Source organism: Vulpes vulpes, chromosome 10 (assembly GCF_048418805.1).
Source record: "Vulpes vulpes isolate BD-2025 chromosome 10, VulVul3, whole genome shotgun sequence".
Taxonomy (NCBI): domain Eukaryota; kingdom Metazoa; phylum Chordata; class Mammalia; order Carnivora; family Canidae; genus Vulpes; species Vulpes vulpes.
In genome coordinates, this window is record NC_132789.1 from 27,120,282 (window position 1) to 27,139,121 (window position 18,840).

General features: G+C 45.6%; 1 protein-coding gene across 1 annotated transcript in view; it reads left to right on the forward strand.

The window, feature by feature from the left end:
• The first annotated feature begins 299 nt into the window (after positions 1-299).
• Positions 300-18,840, forward strand: part of LOC112907482 (immunoglobulin lambda-1 light chain-like) — a 699,686-nt gene continuing 681,145 nt past the window's right edge. Inside the window, exons 1-2 of the mRNA XM_072723326.1 lie at positions 300-403; positions 502-805. Coding sequence (XP_072579427.1) covers positions 358-403; positions 502-805 — 350 coding nt within the window. The 5' untranslated portion in view covers positions 300-357. The remainder of the gene's footprint in view (positions 404-501; positions 806-18,840) is intronic.

The following is an 18,840-nucleotide window of genomic DNA, read 5'->3' on the forward strand; positions in this document are numbered from 1 at the left end:
AGGTGAGAACACATCCATCTCCTCATTCAGCTCTCAGGCTTTCCAGAGAAGAACCTTGGGACAGAGGTCACTAGAGACAGTATGGTGGTCATTTGCTGAAAGATGTCCTCCTGACACCCAGTGTCTCAGGTCACCCTGCAGTCATTTGTGCGTGTGAGGTCCCAGAGTCTACTCATTTCAAAGTCTGCCAGGGGACATGCTGGTGATTCTCGGGGAGAGAGAGAGAGGGAGAGAGAGGAAGCTGATTTGCATGAAGTGCTTTCTTAACCTCATAGGACAGGAGACATGAAAAGGTCCAGGGACACCCCATTCCATCCCAGGACCCTAAGGAGGCTGCAATCTGTGAGGGTCCCCACCATGGCTTGGACGGTGCTTCTTCTCGGGCTCCTTGCCTATGGATCAGGTCAGGGAAAAGCCTTTGCATCTGTGGGGAGCTCATAAAACAAGGATTCATGTGACCCTTGTCTCCCATAACAACACCTTTCTCTCTTTTGATTTTAGGAGGAGATTCTCAGACTGTGGTAACCCAGGAGCCATCACTCTCAGTTTCTTCAGGAGGGACAGTCACACTCACATGTGGCCTCAGCTCTGGGTCAGTCTCTACAAGTAATTACCCTAGCTGGTACCAGCAGACCCCAGGGCGGGCTCCTCGCATGCTTATCTACAACACAAACAACCGCCCCTCTGGGGTCCCTAATCGCTTCTCTGGATCCATCTCTGGGAACAAAGCCGCCCTCACCATCACAGGAGCCCAGCCTGAGGACGAGGCTGACTATTACTGTTTATTGGATATGGGTAGTTACACTGACACAGTGATTTAAAACTATGGGGAAGTGTAGCCAAAACCCCTTCATGGCCTCAGAAATGCTCAGCTTTAAAGGCAGGAGAGAAAGTGAGATGGGCAAAGAGTCAACACCACTATAGGAAGTGAAACTCCCTGGCCCCATTTTCCTGTTCCATGATTCATGACAATAAACCCCATTTATCTCCCCCAGGGTGTCTCTATCTCTCCAATGTGACCTTCCAAGACTGTGCTTCCTTGCTCCCTCTCTGTCTAAAATGTTGACAAGTGGGGCTTCCCTTCCATTATAGGTAAACGAATACTGAGACCCAATCTACTGTTTCAATATGGTCTATTAACCATAGAGCCTTGGTAGATCTCATTTTGTTCACTAATTTTATGATGAGGACCAAATTAATATTTTCATCATGTGGAATTTGATAAACTGTAATCCTCCATGTTGTGCTTCCGAATCTAAAACCAGTGTCGGTGTTCATAGATGAATATTTAACAAGCATTCCAGAGATTTGTATGGAAGATAGTGTTTAAGAGGCATCTATGATTGTATTAATATGAAATTAGTTCTGAAAATATCCCTTAGTATTATGCTGAGTGCAGTAAGTCAATCGGAGAAGGACAAACAGTGTATGTTCTCATTCATTTGGGGAATATAAATAGTGAAAGGGAATATAAAGGAAGGGAGAAGAAATGTGTGGGAAATATCAGGAAGGGAGACAGAACATAAAGACTCCTAACTCTGGGAAACGAACTAGGGGTGGTGGAAGGGGAGGAGGGCAGGGGGTGGGGGGGAATGGGTGATGGGCACTGAGGGGGACACTTGATGGGATGAGCATTGGGTGTTTTTCTGTATGTTGGTAAATTGAACACCAATAAAAATTAATTTATTTAAAAAAACAAATAAACCAGATGTAAAAAAAAAAAATTTGAGACAACTGAAGAAATTAGACTATGTTCCAAATACCAGGGAATCATTCATTTTATTGAATGTGATACATTTAGGTAATGTAAGAGGTACCCACTGTCTAGAGCTTTAGAGTGAAATAAGAAGGAGTACTAAAACATGATGTCTGGGTTTGCTTTAAAATACTTCAGCAAAGGGGAAGAAACTCAGATGAAATAAATGTGGTAAAATGTTGATAATTGTTCAATCTGGATAAAAAGTTTTGGGGAAGTTTGTTGAGACTACGTTCTATTTTTATTAATGTTTAACATTTCATTATAAAATTTTTGTTAAACAATCTAAAAGAAAAAAAGAAAAAAGAAAATATCCCTTAAATGCAAAGACAGTAAAATCTTCTAATTTAATCATTCCCACATCCCACTAATGATCCAAGAACACTGAGAAACAGATTCAAAATTGCAATCCTTTTGTGGTCACAACAGCTTGCTTTGGAGGAGTGCATGCTGTGGCATGAAGAAGTGAAGGACCATACATGACCAGTAGATGTGAATGTGTAATTCGGCCTGGAGACTGTACGATTTGAGGATCATGGTTCCTGACTACACAAGACTCTCAGGGAAATATCAAGAGACAGAGGATAGTGTAATTATTACCTGTTTGATGGCTCCTTCAAAATAATGTTGTGCAACACAGGACATTATACTTGGATGGTTTCTATTTATTTTGCTTTTAAATACATTATATTGGGAGGAGGGGCAAGATGGCAGAAGAGCAGGGTCCCCAAATCACCTGTCCCCACCAAATTACTTAGATAACCTTCAAATCATCCTGAAAATCTACGAATTCGGCCTGAGATTTAAAGAGACAACAGCTGGAATGCTACAGTGAGAAGAGTTCCTGCTTCTATCAAGGTAGGAAGACGGGGAAAAAGAAATAAAGAAACAAAAGGCCTCCAAGGGGGAGGGGCCCCGCGAGGAGCCGGGCTGAGGCCAGGGCGAGTGTCCCCAAGACAGGAGAGCCCCGTCCCGGAGAAGCAGGAGCTGCACCAACCTTCCTGAGCGGAAAGGCCTCCCGGGGAATTGGAGCAGGATCCAGGAGGGCGGGGATGCCCTCGGGCTCCCGGGGACACTAACAGGCACCTGCGCCCCAGGGAGAGTGCGCCGAGCTCCCTAAGGGCTGCAGCGCGCACGGTGGGACCCGGAGCAGCTCGGAGGGGCTCGGGCAGAGGCTCCACGGAGGGGGCTGCGGGGCGGGAGCGCGAATCCAACAGCGCAGGCCCCAGAGCACAGGGCGCCGGGACACAGCCCAGGATCCGGCCTACCCCCGGGACAGGCAGAGGCCGGGAGGGCCCAGGACAGCGAGGACGCTCCTGCCCCGAGCTGAGCAGATCAGCGGCCCCGCCCCGGAGCCCCCAGGCCCTGCAGACAGAGAGCCCCAGAGTTACTGCAGGGGCTGACTCCAGGGCTGCAGAGCTGCCGCCCCCCTGTGGCTGTTCCTCCCGGGGCCTCACAGGGTAAACAACCCCCACTGAGGCCTGGACCAGGCAGGGGGCAGAGCAGCTCCCCAAGTACTAACACCTGAGAATGAGCACAACAGGACCCTCCCCCAGAAGACCAGCTGGACGGACCAGTTCCAGGGGAACTCAAGGGACTTAAAGTATACAGAATCAGAAGATACTCCCCCGTGTTTTTTTAAATAAATTTATTTTTTATACGTGTTCAATTTACCAACATACAGAATAACACCCAGTGCTCATCCCGTCAAGTGCCCCCCTCAGTGCCCATCACCCATTCACCCCCACCTCCCGCCTTCCTCCCCTTCCACCACCCCTAGTTCATTTCCCACAGTTGGAGTCTTTATGTTCTGTCTCCCTTTCTGATGTTTCCCACACATTTCCTCTCCCTTCCCTTCTATTTCCTTTCACTGTTGTTTATATTCCCCAATGAATGACAACATACACTGTTTGTCCACCAATTCACTTACTTCACTCAGCATAATACGCTCCAGTTCCATCCACGTTGAAGCAAATGGTGGGTATTTGTCGTTTCTAATGCCTGAGTAATATTCCATTGTATACATAAACCACATCTTCTTTATCCATTCATCTTTCGATGGACATCGAGGCTCCTTCCACAGTTTGGCTATTGTGGACATTGCTGCTAGAAACATCGGGGTGCAGGTGTCCTGGCATTTCATTGCATCTGTATCTTTGGGGTAAATCCCCAACAGTGCAATTGCTGGGTCTAGGGCAGGTTGATATTTCACGCTTTGAGGAACCTCCACAGTTTTCCAGAGTGCCTGCACCAGTTCACATTCCCACCAACAGTGCAAGAGTGTTCCCCTTTCTCCACATCCTCTCCAACATTTGTGGTTTTCTGTCTTGTTAATTTTCCCCACTCTCACTGGTGTGAGGTGGTATTTCATTGTGGTTTTGATTTGTATTTCCCTGATGGCAAGTGATGCAGAGCATGTTCTCATGTGCGTGTTGGCCATGTCTATGTCTTCCTCTGTGAGATTTCTCTTCATGTCTTTTGCCCATTTCATGATTGGATTGCTTGTTTCTTTGGTGTTGAATTTAAAAGTTCTTTATAGATCTTGGAAACTAGCCCTTTATCTTTGTAGTACAACCTGAAATCTGGCATTGTGATGCCCCCAGATATGGTTTTCTTTTTTAAAATTCCCCTGGCTATTCAGGGTCTTTTCTGATCCCACACAAATCCTAAAAGAATTTGTTCTAACTCTCTGAAGAAAGTCCATGGTATTTTGATAGGGATTTCATTAAACGTGTAAATTGCGCTGGGTAACATTGACATTTTCACAGTATTAATTCTGCCAATCCATGAGCATGGAATATTTTTCCATCTCTTTGTGTCTTCCTCAATTTCTTTCAGGAGTGTTCTATAGTTTTTAGGGTATAGATCCTTTCCCTCTTTGGTTAGGTTTATTCCTAGGTATCTTATGCTTTTCAGTGCAATTTTAAATGGGATTGACTCCTTAATTTCTCTTTCTTCAGTCTCATTGTTAGTGTATAGAAATGGCACTGATTTCTGGGCATTGATTTTGTGTCCTGCCACGCTACCAAATTGCTGTATTGTTGGACCCTTGCTCACGAGTGCCAACGTGTCCCGGTGGACGCCCCAGAGACTCCGACCCCAGACAGGCAGATGCAACAAGCAAGAGGGTTTATTGAACGTTTGCGCAAACGGGCTCTCTGCCTCAGAGGTGGCAGAGCGCCCCGATTAGCAATTACAGGCATCTTTTAAAGGCAAAGAAACCGCGGGAGTAGCATAGCATTCGGGTTATGACGTGATTGATTTCTTTGAAGGTCAACACGACCATGTTCAGGGACTTTTCCAGTCAGGGCGAGGCGGGGGATAGTTTTTTTATGTCGGAAAAACAGAATGTTTTCGTTGCTTGAATTCATGGGAGGCGCCTGGATGGGCTGCCTCAGGGTTAGGCCTGGGCCCACTCACGGGGGTGGGAGGTGGGGGGGGGTTCTTCATTCCCTCCTCTTTGTTTGGACTGATTTTAACCTTAAAATCTTAGGGAACTTTTTAGCAAGAGGGTCAATAGCAGAATCTAGTAAGTCCGTCACTGGTGGGGGACCTCCATAGAGAATCTCGTAAGGAGTTAGTCCATGGCGCGTGGGAGTGTTCCGGACTCGGAACAGGACCAAGGGGAGGAGTTGGACCCAGTCTCTAGTGCCAGTCTCCAATGTCAATTTGGTTAGGGTCTCTTTAATTGTTCTATTTTTTTTTTTTACCTGCCCTGAGCTCTGGGGTCTGTATGCACAATGTAATTTTTAATTTATCCCTAGTAATCTGGCCACCAACTGACTTACCTGGGAGACGAAGGCAGGGCCGTTGTTCGACCCTATTACCTTGGGCAGTCCAAACCGGGGGAAAATTTTTTCTAGGATTTTCTTGATAACCACCTGGGCAGTTTCTCGTCTGGTGGGGGATGCTTCTGTCCATCTTCCTGTGGGCCTAGTGCAGTGGCTCGTGCTGTTTCATCGGCCATCCTGTTCCCCTCTGCTACTGGGTCGTTGCCGTGCTGATGCCCAGGACAGTGAATTATATTCAATTTTTTGCTGTCAATATAAATGTTGACCTTTTTGTCCTTAGCCTTTTTTAAGGCCTGAGTTAGGGCTATAAGCTCCGCCCTTTGAGCTGAAGTTCCAGGCTCTAGGGCACTGGCCCAGATGACAGTTTTTTTTATTTACCACAGCAGCCCCGGCTTTACGTTCACCATTTCGTAGAAAGCTACTCCCATCTGTGTACCAGGTTGCTTCAGCATTTGGCATAGGCTGGTCCGTCAAGTCCCCTCTGGTGCCATGGACCTCGGCTAGGATCTGATGGCAATCATGCATTATCAGGGAGGGGGACTCGGTTTCTGGAAGCAAGGTGGCCGGGTTTAGGGATGTAGCTGTTCCAAACTGTATCCACTCGGAATTCAGTAACATGGCCTAATAATGGGTGACCCAAGCGTTTGAGAGCCATTGATCAGGGGGCTGGCAGATGACTGTCTCTATGGCGTGGGGGGGGGCGGCCACAACAGTGAGGAGTTGGCTGAAGGCCAACTTATCTGAGTCTTTTACCAGGACTGCCACAGCCGCTATTATTCGGAGACATGGGGGCCATCCTGCAGCCACGCTGTCTAATTTTTTGAAAAGTATGCCACAGGCCTTTTTCAGGGTCCCAGTTTCTGAGTTAGGACCCCTTTGGCTATTCCTCGGCGTTCATCAGCATATAGCGCAAATGGCTTGGTTACATCTGGGAGGCTCGGGGGGGCGGTCAATAAGGCCCTTTTTATTTTGTCAAAAGCCAATTGTTGCTCCTTTTCCCAGTGGTAGGGGGTGTTGGATTTCGTGAGAGGATATAGGGGAGCCGCCAGCTCTGCAAACCTGGGTACCCAGAGGTGGCAAAACCCGGCACTGCTGAGGAACTCTCGTAGCCCTCTGGCATTAGTTGGTGCTGGGATCAGGGCTACAGCCTTTTTGCGGCCCTCCGTCAGCCATCTCTGGCCTCCTTTCAGGAGATATCCCAGATAGGTCACTCGTCTCTGGCCTATTTGGGCCTTTTTGGCGGAGGCCCTATACCCCAGTCCTCCCAGTCTCTGGAACAGGGCCCCCGTACCTTTTACATAATCCTGTTCTGTCTTAGCCGCTAGGAGCAAATTATTCACGTACTGCAGGAGGATGAGGTCCGGATGGCCAACTCGGAAGTCTGCCAAGTCCTGATGCAAGGCTTCGTGGACAAGGTGGGGGAGTTTTTGAATCCCTGTGGCAGCCTTGTCCAAGTGAGTTGTCCTGAGAATCCCGTCTCAGGATCTTTTTATTTAAAGGCAAAAATAGGCTGGCTTTGAGAGCTTAACCTTATGCAAAAGAATGCATCTTTTAGATCTAAAACCGTATACCAGACGTGGCTCGGGGGCAAGGTGCTGAGTAAGTTGTAGGGATTCGGCACCCTGCGGTGTATGTCCTCCGCCCTTCGATTAACTTCCCGTAAGTCTTGTACTGGCTGGTAATCTCCTGTGCCGGGTTTTTTTTTTTTTTTTTTTTTACGGGCAACAGAGGAGTGTTCCAGGGCGACTGACAAGGTATTAAGATGCCCAATTGTAATAGTCTCTGTATATGTGGCCGAAGGCCCTCTTTGGCCTCTTTGCTCATTGAATATTGCCAGATCGATATAGGGGTGGCCGAGGATTTTAGGTTTATAATTATGGGTGGCTGGTTAACAGCTAGTCCCATCCTGGCTGTTTTTACCCAGGCCTGAGGGTAGTTAGTGAGCCATTCAGAATTTAGGGGCTGCACGGACGGTGGAGAGTCCTCGTGTAGCCGGTGTTCATCCTCTAGGCGCAAGGTCAATACCTGGAGGGGCTGCCCTTCTGCGCCAGTAATGGTGGCCCCTTTTTGATGAAAATAGATCTGAGCCCCTACTTTTGAAAGAAGGTCTCTGCCTAGGAGGGGGTAGGGGACCAGTAGGAAGGAATGTGTTACTTGCCCAGTGCTCAGGTGGACCTTCCGTTCAGTTGTCCATCAATATAACTTGCCTCCAGTTGCTCCCTGAACCCAAGATGTTTTGGAGCTCAAGGGTCCTTTTGCCTCAGTTAAAACTGAATGTTGAGCTCCCGTATCAACCAAGAAGGTCACTGGCTGGCCCCCCACTTTAAGGATTATCCAAGGCTTGGGGGGCTCCTGGCCCTGATACCCCTAATTTTTATTTTTTAGGGACAGAACGGCAATGGGCTTCTTCTTGGGTCCCTGCGTTTGGCCCTTCTTTGGACAATCTTTAACCCAATGTTCTTTTTCCTTGCAGTAGGCACACTGGTCTCGTTCAACCCGTGATTTTCTTTTATCTCCCAGGTCCTTACTCTGTCCGGACTTACTCTGCCCTGAGCCCTGTACTATGGTGGCCAGTATCCCAGTCAGTCTTTATTGCGTTTCTTTTATCTCTTTTATTCCCTCGTTCCTCTTGCTCTTTACGGATCCTTTCCTCCCTTTCCTCTGGGGTGTCTCTATCTCTCTCTTTTTTTTCTTTCTCTTTTTCTTTCTCTTTCTCTCTCTCTCTCTCTCTTTCTCTTTCCTCTCTCTCTTTCTTTTTCTTTTACTTTCTCCTTCTCTTTCTTTTTCACTTTCTCTCTCTCTCTTTAAGTATACATACGGCAGCCCTCTATTAATCTTTTCAGAAAACCTGTCGGCGTCTCATCTTTTCCCTGCACTATAGCACGTACCTTTGCCAAATTGGTGGGGCATCTCCCTGCCCCTCTGAGACCCGCTAGGAGTACCTGGCGATAGAGACGGAGCCGCTCCCTACCGGCAGCAGTGTCACAGTCCCAGGTCGGGCAAACCAAGGGGAAAACATCCTCAATTTTATTAGGCAGCTGGGTCGGCCTCCCATCCGCCCCCGGGACGCTTTTCCGTGCTTTGAGGTAGAAGTGCTGTCTCCTCCGTGGTGAGGAGAGTCTGCAGGAGCTGTTGGCAGTCATCCCAGGTTGGCTGGTGGGTCAACAGAATTGACTCAATTAACCCGGTTAGCGCCTGGGGGTCTTGGGAGAAAGTGGGGTTATGAGTTTTCCAGTTGTAAAGGTCAGAGGCAGAGAACGGCCAGTATTGCATCTGGCCGCCTACTGATTGGAGGGGAAGTGCCCGGGAGGTCCGGACGTCTTCCAACTCCCCGTAGCTCTCTCGTCGAAAGCGGAGGCGGCTGGAGAGCGGGGGTGAAGCGAGGGGTCGCCTCTCTACCCCAGTAGAGTCGGGGGAGGGAGCTGAGGGAGCGGAGGGAGAGGTAGGGCGGGGAATAAGGGGAGTGGCGCAGGGAGGGGGTGGGGGTCTCGGCCCGGTCCCCCCTGAGAAGGGGTGAAGCATTTTATCCAGGGGGGTGGGTTTTTAGCGAGATCCTCCCAAACTATGATGTACGGCACCTGATCAAGGTGTCCATTGGGTCCTGGCTGAAAGACCAGGGCCTTCACCTGCAAGATAACACCAATGTTAAAAGTTTCATTCCTGGGCCACCCGACGTTGAAAGCCGGCCACTCTGAAGAGCAGAAGGTGACCCATTTTCGTCTTCTGACTTCGACCAAAAGGTTGTGTGCCCGGCCAGTGACTTCTTTCCAGTGATCTAGAGTGAGGCTTAGAGGGGTGGTTACAGTCTGTCCCATGGGTGTAGAAAAGAGGTGAGCAGTGAGGAAGAGGACAGAGAGAAAGACACAGAACAAACAGACGCACACGAATGACAGGACTGGCACTGCAGATACGGATGGGAGCGGTCGCGAACAACGACCCTCCCCGAAGAGGAGGGAGTGCCAGGGCTCTGTTCCTCTTCCAGACCACTCCGGAGTCCGACTCCGGAGGGGGACCAGGGGTCTCAGGGCACGTCTGCCTCCCCCACTTGTCCAAATACAGAATACAGAGTCCTGCAGGCACAATACAGACTGGCACAATACAGACCCGGCCAGTCAGACAGACGGACGAGACAGATATGACATTTAGCGAGCTCGATCTTACCTCCTACCTGTTTTAGGATTGAGCCTGGGGGCGTCTCGGATCCTGGACGAGCCCCCAAATGTTGGACCCTTGCTCACGGGTGCCAACGTGTCCCGGTGGACGCCCCAGAGACTCAGACCCCAGACAGGCAGATGCAACAAGCAAGAGGGTTTATTGAACGTTTGCGCAAACGGGCTCTCCGCCTCAGAGGTGGCAGAGCCCCGATTAGCAATTACAGGCATCTTTTAAAGGCAAAGAAACCGCAGGAGTAGCATAGCATTCGGGTTTTGACGTGATTGATTTCTTTGAAGGTCAACACGACCATGTTCAGGGACTTTTCCAGCCAGGGCGAGGCGGAGGATAGTTTTTTTATGTCGGAAAAACAGAATGTTTTCGTTGCTTGAATTCATGGGAGGCGCCTGGATGGGCTGCCTCAGGGTTAGGCCTGGGCCCACTCATGGGGGGGGGGGTGGAGGGGGGGGTTCTTCAGTATGACTTCTAGCAATATTGGGGTAGAGGCTTTTAGGTTTTCTATATAGAGTATCATGTCATCGGCGAAGAGGGAGAGTTTGACTTCTTTGCCAATTTGAATGCTTTTAATGTCTTTTTGTTGTCTGATTGCTGAGGTGAGGACTTCCAGTACTATGTTGAGTACCAGTGGTGAGAGTGGACATTCCTGTCTTGTTCCTGATCTTAGTGGAGGGGCTCCCAAGGCTTTCCCGAGATTTCAGGTTGTACTACAAATTGTGGTCATCAAGACAGTGTGGTAATGGCACAAAAACAGACACATAGATCAGTGGAACAGAATAGAGAACCCAGAAGTGGACCCTGATCTTTATGGCCATCTAATATTCGATAAAGGAGGAAAGACTATCCAACAGAAGAAAGACAGTCTCTTCAATAAATGGTGCTGGGAAAATTGGACATCCACAAGCAGAAGAATGAAACTAGACCACTCTCTTACACCATACACAAAGATAAACTCAAAATGGATGAAAGATCTAAATGTGAGACAAGATTCCATCAAAATCCTAGAGGAGGGCACAGGCAACTCCCTTTTTGAACTCGGCCACAGTAACTTCTTGCAAGATACATCCACGAAGGCAAAAGAAACAAAAGCAAAAATGAACTATTGGGATTTCATCAAGATAAGAAGCTTTTGCACAGCAAAGGATACAGTCAACAAAGTAAAGACAACCCACAGATTGGGAAAAGATATTTGCAAATAACCTATCAGATAAAGGGCTAGTATCCAAAATCTATAAAGAACTTAAGAGAGGAAGAAGCTCCGCGCGGAGGGGGCAGCGCAGTTCCTGGAGCAGCTCGGTGGGGCTCCCGCGGCGGCTCCGCGGAGGCGGCTGCGCGGCCAAGAGCGCGAATCCAACAGCGCAGGCGCCAAAGCACAGGGCGCCGGGACACAGCTCAGGATCCGGCCTCCCCCAGGGACAGGCAGAGGCCGAGAGGGCCCAGGACAGCAAGGACGCTCCTGCCCCGAGCTCAGCAGATCAGCGGCCCCGCCCCGGAGCCCCCAAACCCTGGAGACGGAGAGCCACGGAGTTACTGCGGGAGCTGACTCCAGGGCTCCAGAGCTGACCCCGCCACGGTGGCTTCCTCCCGGGGCCTCACGGGGTGAACAACCCCCACTGAGCCCTGCACCAGGCATGGGCAGAGCAGCTCCCCCAAGTGCTAACACCTGAGAATCAGCACAGCAGGCCCCTCCCCAGAAGACCAGCTAGATGGACCAGTTCGAGGGGAAGTCAAGGGCTTAAAGTATACAGAATCAGAAGATACTCCCACGAGGTTTTTTGTTTTTTTTTTTTTTCTTGTTCTGTTTTGTGTTTTTTTTTCTTTCTTTCTTTTTGATTTCTGATTGCTTCCCAACCGCACCCCCCTTTTTTTCTCCTTTCTTTCTTTTTCTTTCTCTTTTTCTTTTCTTTTTTCCCTTTTTTTCTTTTTCTCTTTTCTTTCCTTCTCTCTCATTTTCTCCTTTTCCCAATACAACTTGTTTTTGGCCACTCTGCACTGAGCAAAATGACTAGAAGGAAAACCTCACCTCAAAAAAAAGAATCAGACACAGTCCTCTCTCCCACAGAGTTACAAAATCTGGATTACAATTCAATGTCAGAAAGCCAATTCAGAAGGACTATTATACAGCTACTGGTGGCTCTAGAAATAACCATAAAGGACTCAAGAGACTTCATGACTGCAGAATTTAGATCCAATCAGGCAGAAATTAAAAATCAATTAAACGAGATGCAATCCAAGCTAGAAGTCCTAACGACGAGGCTTAACGAGGTGGAAGAACGAGTGAGTGACATAGAAGACAAGTTGATGGCAAAGAGGGAAACTGAGGAAAAAAGAGACAGACAATTAAAAGACCATGAGGATAGATTAAGGGAAATAAATGACAGCCTGAGGAAGAAAACCCTACGTTTAATTGGGGTTCGCGAGGGCGCCAAAAGGGCCAGAGGGCCAGAATATGTATTTGAACAAATCCTAGCTGAAAACTTTCCGAATCTGGGAAGGGAAACAGGCATTCAGAACCAGGAAATAGAAATCCCCCCCTAAAATCAATAAAAACCGTTCAACACCTTGACATTTAATAGTGAAGCTTGCAAATTCCAAAGATAAGGAGAGGATCCTTAAAGCAGCAAGAGAAAAAAAGTCCCTGACTTTTATGGGGACTAAAATTAGGAATATTAGGAATATTAGGGTAACAGCAGACCTCTCCACAGAGACCTGGCAGGACAGAAAGGGCTGGCAGGATATATTCAGGGTCCTAAATGAGAAGAACATGCAACCAAAAATACTTTATCCAGCAAGGCTCTCATTCAAAATGGAAGGAGAGATAAAGAGCGTCCAAGACAGGCAGGAACTGAAAGAATATGTGACCTCCAAACCAGCTCTGCAAGAAATTTTAAGGGGGACTTTTAAAATTCCCCTTTAAGAAGAAGTTCAGTGGAACAATCCACAAAAACAAGGACTGAATAGATATCATGAGGACACTAAACTCTTATCTGTCAATAGTAACTCTGAACGTGAATGGGCTTAATGACGCCATCAAAAGGCACAGGGTTTCAGACTGGATAAAAAAGCAGGACCCATCTATTTGCTGTCTACAAGAGACTCATTTTAGACAGAAGGACACCTACAACCTGAAAATAAAAGGTTGGAGAACCATTTACCATTCAAATGGTCCTCAAAAGAAAGCAGGAGTAGCCATCCTCATATCAGATAAATTAAAATTTACCCCGAAGACTATAGTGAGAGATGAAGAGGGACACTATCTCATACTCAAAGGATCTATCCAACAAGAGGACTTAACAATCCTCAATATATATGCCCCGAATGTGGGAGCTGTCAAATATTTAAACCAATTAATAACCAAGCTGAAGAAATACTTAGATAATAATACATTTACACTTGGTGACTTCAATCTAGCTCTTTCTACCCTCGATAGGTCTTCTAAGCACAACATCTCCAAAGAAACAAGAGCTTTTTTTTTTTTATGATAGTCACACAGAGAGAGAGAGAGGCAGAGACACAGGCAGAGGGAGAAGCAGGCTCCATGCACCGGGAGCCCGATGTGGGATTCGATCCCGGGTCTCCAGGATCGCGCCCTGGGTCAAAGGCAGGCGCCAAACCGCTGCGCCACCCAGGGATCCCAGAAACAAGAGCTTTAAATGATACACTGGACCAGATGGATTTCACAGATATCTACAGAACTTTACATTCAAACTCAATTGAATACACATTCTTCCAAAGTGCACATGGAACTTTCTCCAGAAGAGACCACGTACTGGGTCACAAATCGCGTCTGAACCAATACCAAAAGATCGGGATAGTCCCCTGTATATTCTCAGACCATAATGCCTTGAAATTAGAACTTAATAACAACAAGAAGTTTGGAAGGACCACAAACACGTGGAGGTTAAGGACCATCCTGCTAAATGATGAAAAGGTCAACCAGGAAATTAAGGAAGAATTAAAAAGATTCATGGAAACTAATGCGAATGAAGATACAACCATTGAAAATCTTTGGGATGCAGCAAAAGCAGTCCTGAGGGGGAAATACATATCAATACAAGCATCCATTCAAAAACTGGAAAGAACTCAAATACAAAAGCTCACCTTACACATAAAGGACCTAGAGAAAAAGCAGCAAATGGACCCCACCCCCAGCAGAAGAAGACAGTTAATTAAAATTTGAGCAGAACTAAATGAAATCGAGACCAAAAGAACTGTGGAACAGATCCACAGAACCAGGAGTTGGTTCTTTGAAAGAATTAATAAGATAGATAAACCATTAGCCAACCTTATTAAAAAGAAGAGAGAGAAGACTCAAATTAATAAAATCATGAATGAGAAAGGAGAGATCACTACCAACACCAAGGAAATACAAACGATATTAAAAACATATTATGAACAGCTCTACGCCAATAAATTAGGCAATCTAGAAGAAATGGACGCATTCCTAGAAAGCCACAAACTATTCAGCAAGGCTCTCATTCAAAACTGGAACAGGAAGAAATAGAAAACCTGAACAGGCCAAGAACCAGGGAGGAAATTGAAGCAGTCATCAAAAACCTCCCAAGACACAAGAGTCCAGGGCCAGATGGCTTCCCAGGGGAATTCTATCAAACTTTTAAAGAAGAAATCATACCTATTCTACTAAAGCTGTTTGGAAACATAGAAAGAGATGGAGTACTTCCAAATTCGTTCTATGAGGCCAGCATCACCTTAATTCCGAAACCAGACAAAGACCCCACCAAAAAGGAGAATTACAGACCAATATCCCTGATGAACATGGATGCAAAAATTCTCAACAAGATACTAGCCAATAGGATCCAACAACACATTAAGAAAATTATTCACCATGACCACGTAGGATTGATCCCCGCAACACAAGGCCTGTTCAACACTCGTTAAACAATCAATGTGATTCATCATATCAGTGGGAGAAAAACCAAGAACCATATGATCCTCTCATTAGATGCAGAGAAAGCATTTGACAAAATACAGCATCCATTCCTATTCAAAACACTTCAGAGTGTTGGGATAGAGGGAACGTTCCTTGACATCTTAAAAGCCATCTACGAAAAGCCCACAGCAAATATCATTCTCAATGGGGAAGCACTGGGAGCCTTTCCCCTAAGATCAGCAACAAGACAGGGATGTCCACTCTCACCACTGCTATTCAACATAGTACTGGAAGTCCTATCCTCAGCAATCAGACAACAAAAAGACATTAAAAGCATTCAAATTGTCAAAGAAGAAGTCAAACTCTCCCTCTTCGCCGATGACATGATACTCTATATAGAGAACCCAAAAGCCTCCACCCCAAGATTGCTAGAACTCATACAGCAATTTGGTAGCGTAGCAGGATACAAAATCAATGCCCAGAAATCAGTGCCATTTCCATACACTAACAATGAGACTGAAGAAATAGAAATTAAGGAGTCAATCCCACTTACAATTGCACCCAAAATCATAAGATACCTAGGAATAAACCTAACCAAAGAGGTAAAGGATCTATACTCTAAAAACTATACAACACTTCTGAAAGAAATTGAGGAAGACACAAAGAGATGGAAAAATATTCCATGCTCATGGATTGGCAGAATTAATACTGTAAAAATGTCAATGTTACCCAGGGCAATTTACACATTTAATGCAATCCCTATCAAAATACCATGGACTTTCTTCAGAGAGTTAGAACAAATTATTCTAAAATTTGTGTGCGATCAGAAAAGACCCCGAATAGCCAGGGGAATTTTAAAAAAGAAAACCATAGCTGGGGGCATCACAATGCCAGATTTCAGGTTGTACTACAAAGCTTGGTCATCAAGACAGTGTGGAACTGGCACAAAAACAGACACATAGATCAATGGAACAGAATAGAGAACCCAAAAGTGGACCCTGAATTGTATGGTCAACTAATATTCGATAAAGGAGGAAAGACTATCCATGGAAGAAAGACAGTCTCTTCAATAAATGGTCCTGGGAAAATTGGACATCCACATGCAGAAGAATGAAACTGGACCAATCTCTTTCACCAGACACAAAGATAAACTCAAAATGGATGAGAGATTTAAATGTGAGACAAGATTCCATCAAAATCCTAGAGGAGAACACAGGCAACACCCTTTTTGAACTTGGCCACAGTGACTTACTGCAAGATACATCCACAAAGGCAAAAGAAACAAAAGCAAAAATGAACTATTGGGACTTCATCAAGATAAGAAGCTTTTGCACAGCGAAGGATACAGTCAACAAAACTAAAAGACAACCTACAGAATGGGAGAAGATATCTGCAAATGACGTATCAGATAAAGGGCTAGTTTCCAAGATCTATAAAGAACTTCTTACACTCAACACCAAAGAAACAAACAATCCAATCATGAAATGGGCAAAAGACATGAAGAGAAATCTCACAGAGGACGACATGGATATGGCCAACATGCTCATGAGAAAATGCTCTGCATCACTTGCCATCAGGGAAATACAAATGAAAACCACAATGAGATACCACCTCACACCAGTGAGAATGGGGAAAATTAACAAGGCAGGAAACCACAAATGTTGGAGAGGATGCGGAGAAAAGGGAACCGTCTTACACTGTTGGTGGGAATGTGAACTGGTGCAGCCACTCTGGAAAACTTTGTGGAGGTTCCTCAAAGAGTTCAAAATAGACCTGCCCTACGACCCAGCAATTGCACTCTTGGGGATTTACCCCAAAGATTCAGATGCAACGAAACGCCAGGACACCTGCACCCCGATGTTTCTAGCAGCAATGTCCACAATAGCCAAACTGTGGAAGGAGCCTCGGTGTCCATCGAAAGATGAATGGTTAAAGAAGATGTGGTTTATGTATACAATGGAATATTGCTCAGCCATTAGAAACGACAAATACCCACCATTTGCTTCAATGTGGATGGAACTGGAGGGTATTATGCTGAGTGAAGTAAGTCAATCGGAGATGGAGAAATATTATTTGTTCTGATTCATTTGGGGAATATAAAAAATAGTGAAAGGGAATATAAGGGAAGGGAGAAGAAATGTGTGGGAAATATCAGGGAGACAGAACATAAAGCCTCCTAACTCTGGGAAACGAACTAGGGGTGGTGGAAGGGGAGGAGGGCGGGGGGTGGGGGGGGAATGGGTGACGGGCACTGAGGCGGACACTTGACGGGATGAGCACTGGGTGTTTTTCTGTATGTTGGTAAATTGAACACCAATAAAAATAAATTTATAAGTAAAAAAGAGAAAAAAGAGAACTTAAACTCATCAGCAAAGAAACAAACAATCCAATCATGAAATTGGCAGAAGACATGAACAGAGATCAGAGGAAGACATAGACATGGCCAACAAGCACATGAGAAAATGCTCCGAATCACTGGCCATCTGGGAAACACAAATCAAAACCAGGGTGAGATAGCACCTCACACCCGTGACAGTGGGGAAAATTAACAAGACAGGAAACCACAAATGTTGGAGAGGATGTGGAGAAAAGGGAACCCTCTTGCACTGTTGGCGGGAATGTGAACTGGTGCAGCCACTCTGGAAAACTGTGTGGAGGTTCCCCAAAGAGTTAAAAATAGATCTGCCCTATGACCCAGCAATTGCACTGCTGGGTATTTACCCCAAATATACAGATGCAATGAAACGCTGGGTCACCTGCACGTCGATGTTTCTAGCAGCAATGTCCACAATAGCCACACTGTGGAAGGAGCCTCGGTGTCCATCGAAAGATGAGTGGATAAAGAAGATGTGGTGTATGTATACCATGGATATTCCTCAGCCATTGGAAAGGACAAATACCCACCATTTGCTTCGACGTGGATGGAACTGGAGGGTATTATGCTGAGTGAAGTAAGTCAATTGGAGAAGGACAAACATTGTATGTTCTCGTTCATTTGGGTAATATAAATAATAGTGAAAGGGAATATAAGGGAAGGAGAAGAAATGTGTGGGAAATATCAGAAGGGGAGACAGAACATAAAGACTCCTAACTGTGGGAAACAAACTAGGGGTGATGGAAGGGGAGGAGGGCGGGGGTTGGAGGTGAATGGGTGATGGGCACTGAGCGGGGCATGTGACGGGATGAGCACTGGATGTTATTCTGTATGTTGGTAAATAAAAAATAAATTTAATATAAAAAATAAATAAATCTTTAAGAAGAAAATTATAAATACATTATAATTATTTATATTAAATAAATAATTACATTATATTTATATTTATAAATAAATACATTATATTTATTAAATATTAATAAGTTAATCACATTTGTTAATAAAATTAATGTTTGAGTTCTTTTTACATCAACAATGATATAAGGGGCACCTGGGTGGTTCAGTTGCTTGAGCATCTGTTTTCATCGTAGACTATGATCTTGGTGTCCTGGGATTGAGCCCCACATCCAGCTCCCTGCTCAGCTGTGTGCCTGCTTCTCCCTTGGTCTCTGCCTGGCTCTCCTCCTGATTGTGTACACTGTCTGAGGTCAGAGATTTCTTTGTCAAACAAATGAAATATTTAAACCAAAAAAAAAAAAAACAAAATTAAACAGTGATATTAAACATCACGGGAAATTAGAAGCCAAATAAAGCAGAGCCGTGGACATAATTTATGCACTGTAGATTATGTTCGAGGAATGAGGAATCGCTTCGTTTCACTCATGTTTGCACTTGCACCAAATGATTTGTACATATCTGCTGCTGACATCCTTGCCACAAAAATAACTCCAGGTTCAAAGGCTTCTCTAGAGAAATCCATCAAACATGTAAGGAAGAAATAATGAGAATTGTACAGAGAAGAGGGGAGGAATGTCAAATTTTGAGTATGCATTATAAAGCTTATTTTCCTCTTTTATTATACCCAGATTCAATTTGCAAATAAAATAAAATAAAAATCCATGTGTTTCATGAAGATAGGAACTGAAACAAAATGAAATGTTTGTAAATGCAATCTAACAGATTATCGAGAGTGGTCATTTTAGACATTTAATTTGTGTAACATTCAAAATCAATCAACTTGTCAGACTCCCTGCTCAGGAGAGACCCTGCATTGCCCTGCACCCCCCACTGCTCATCTCTCCCTCTCCCTCTCTCACTATCCCAATTCTCTTTCTCAGATAAATAAATAAATCTTTTA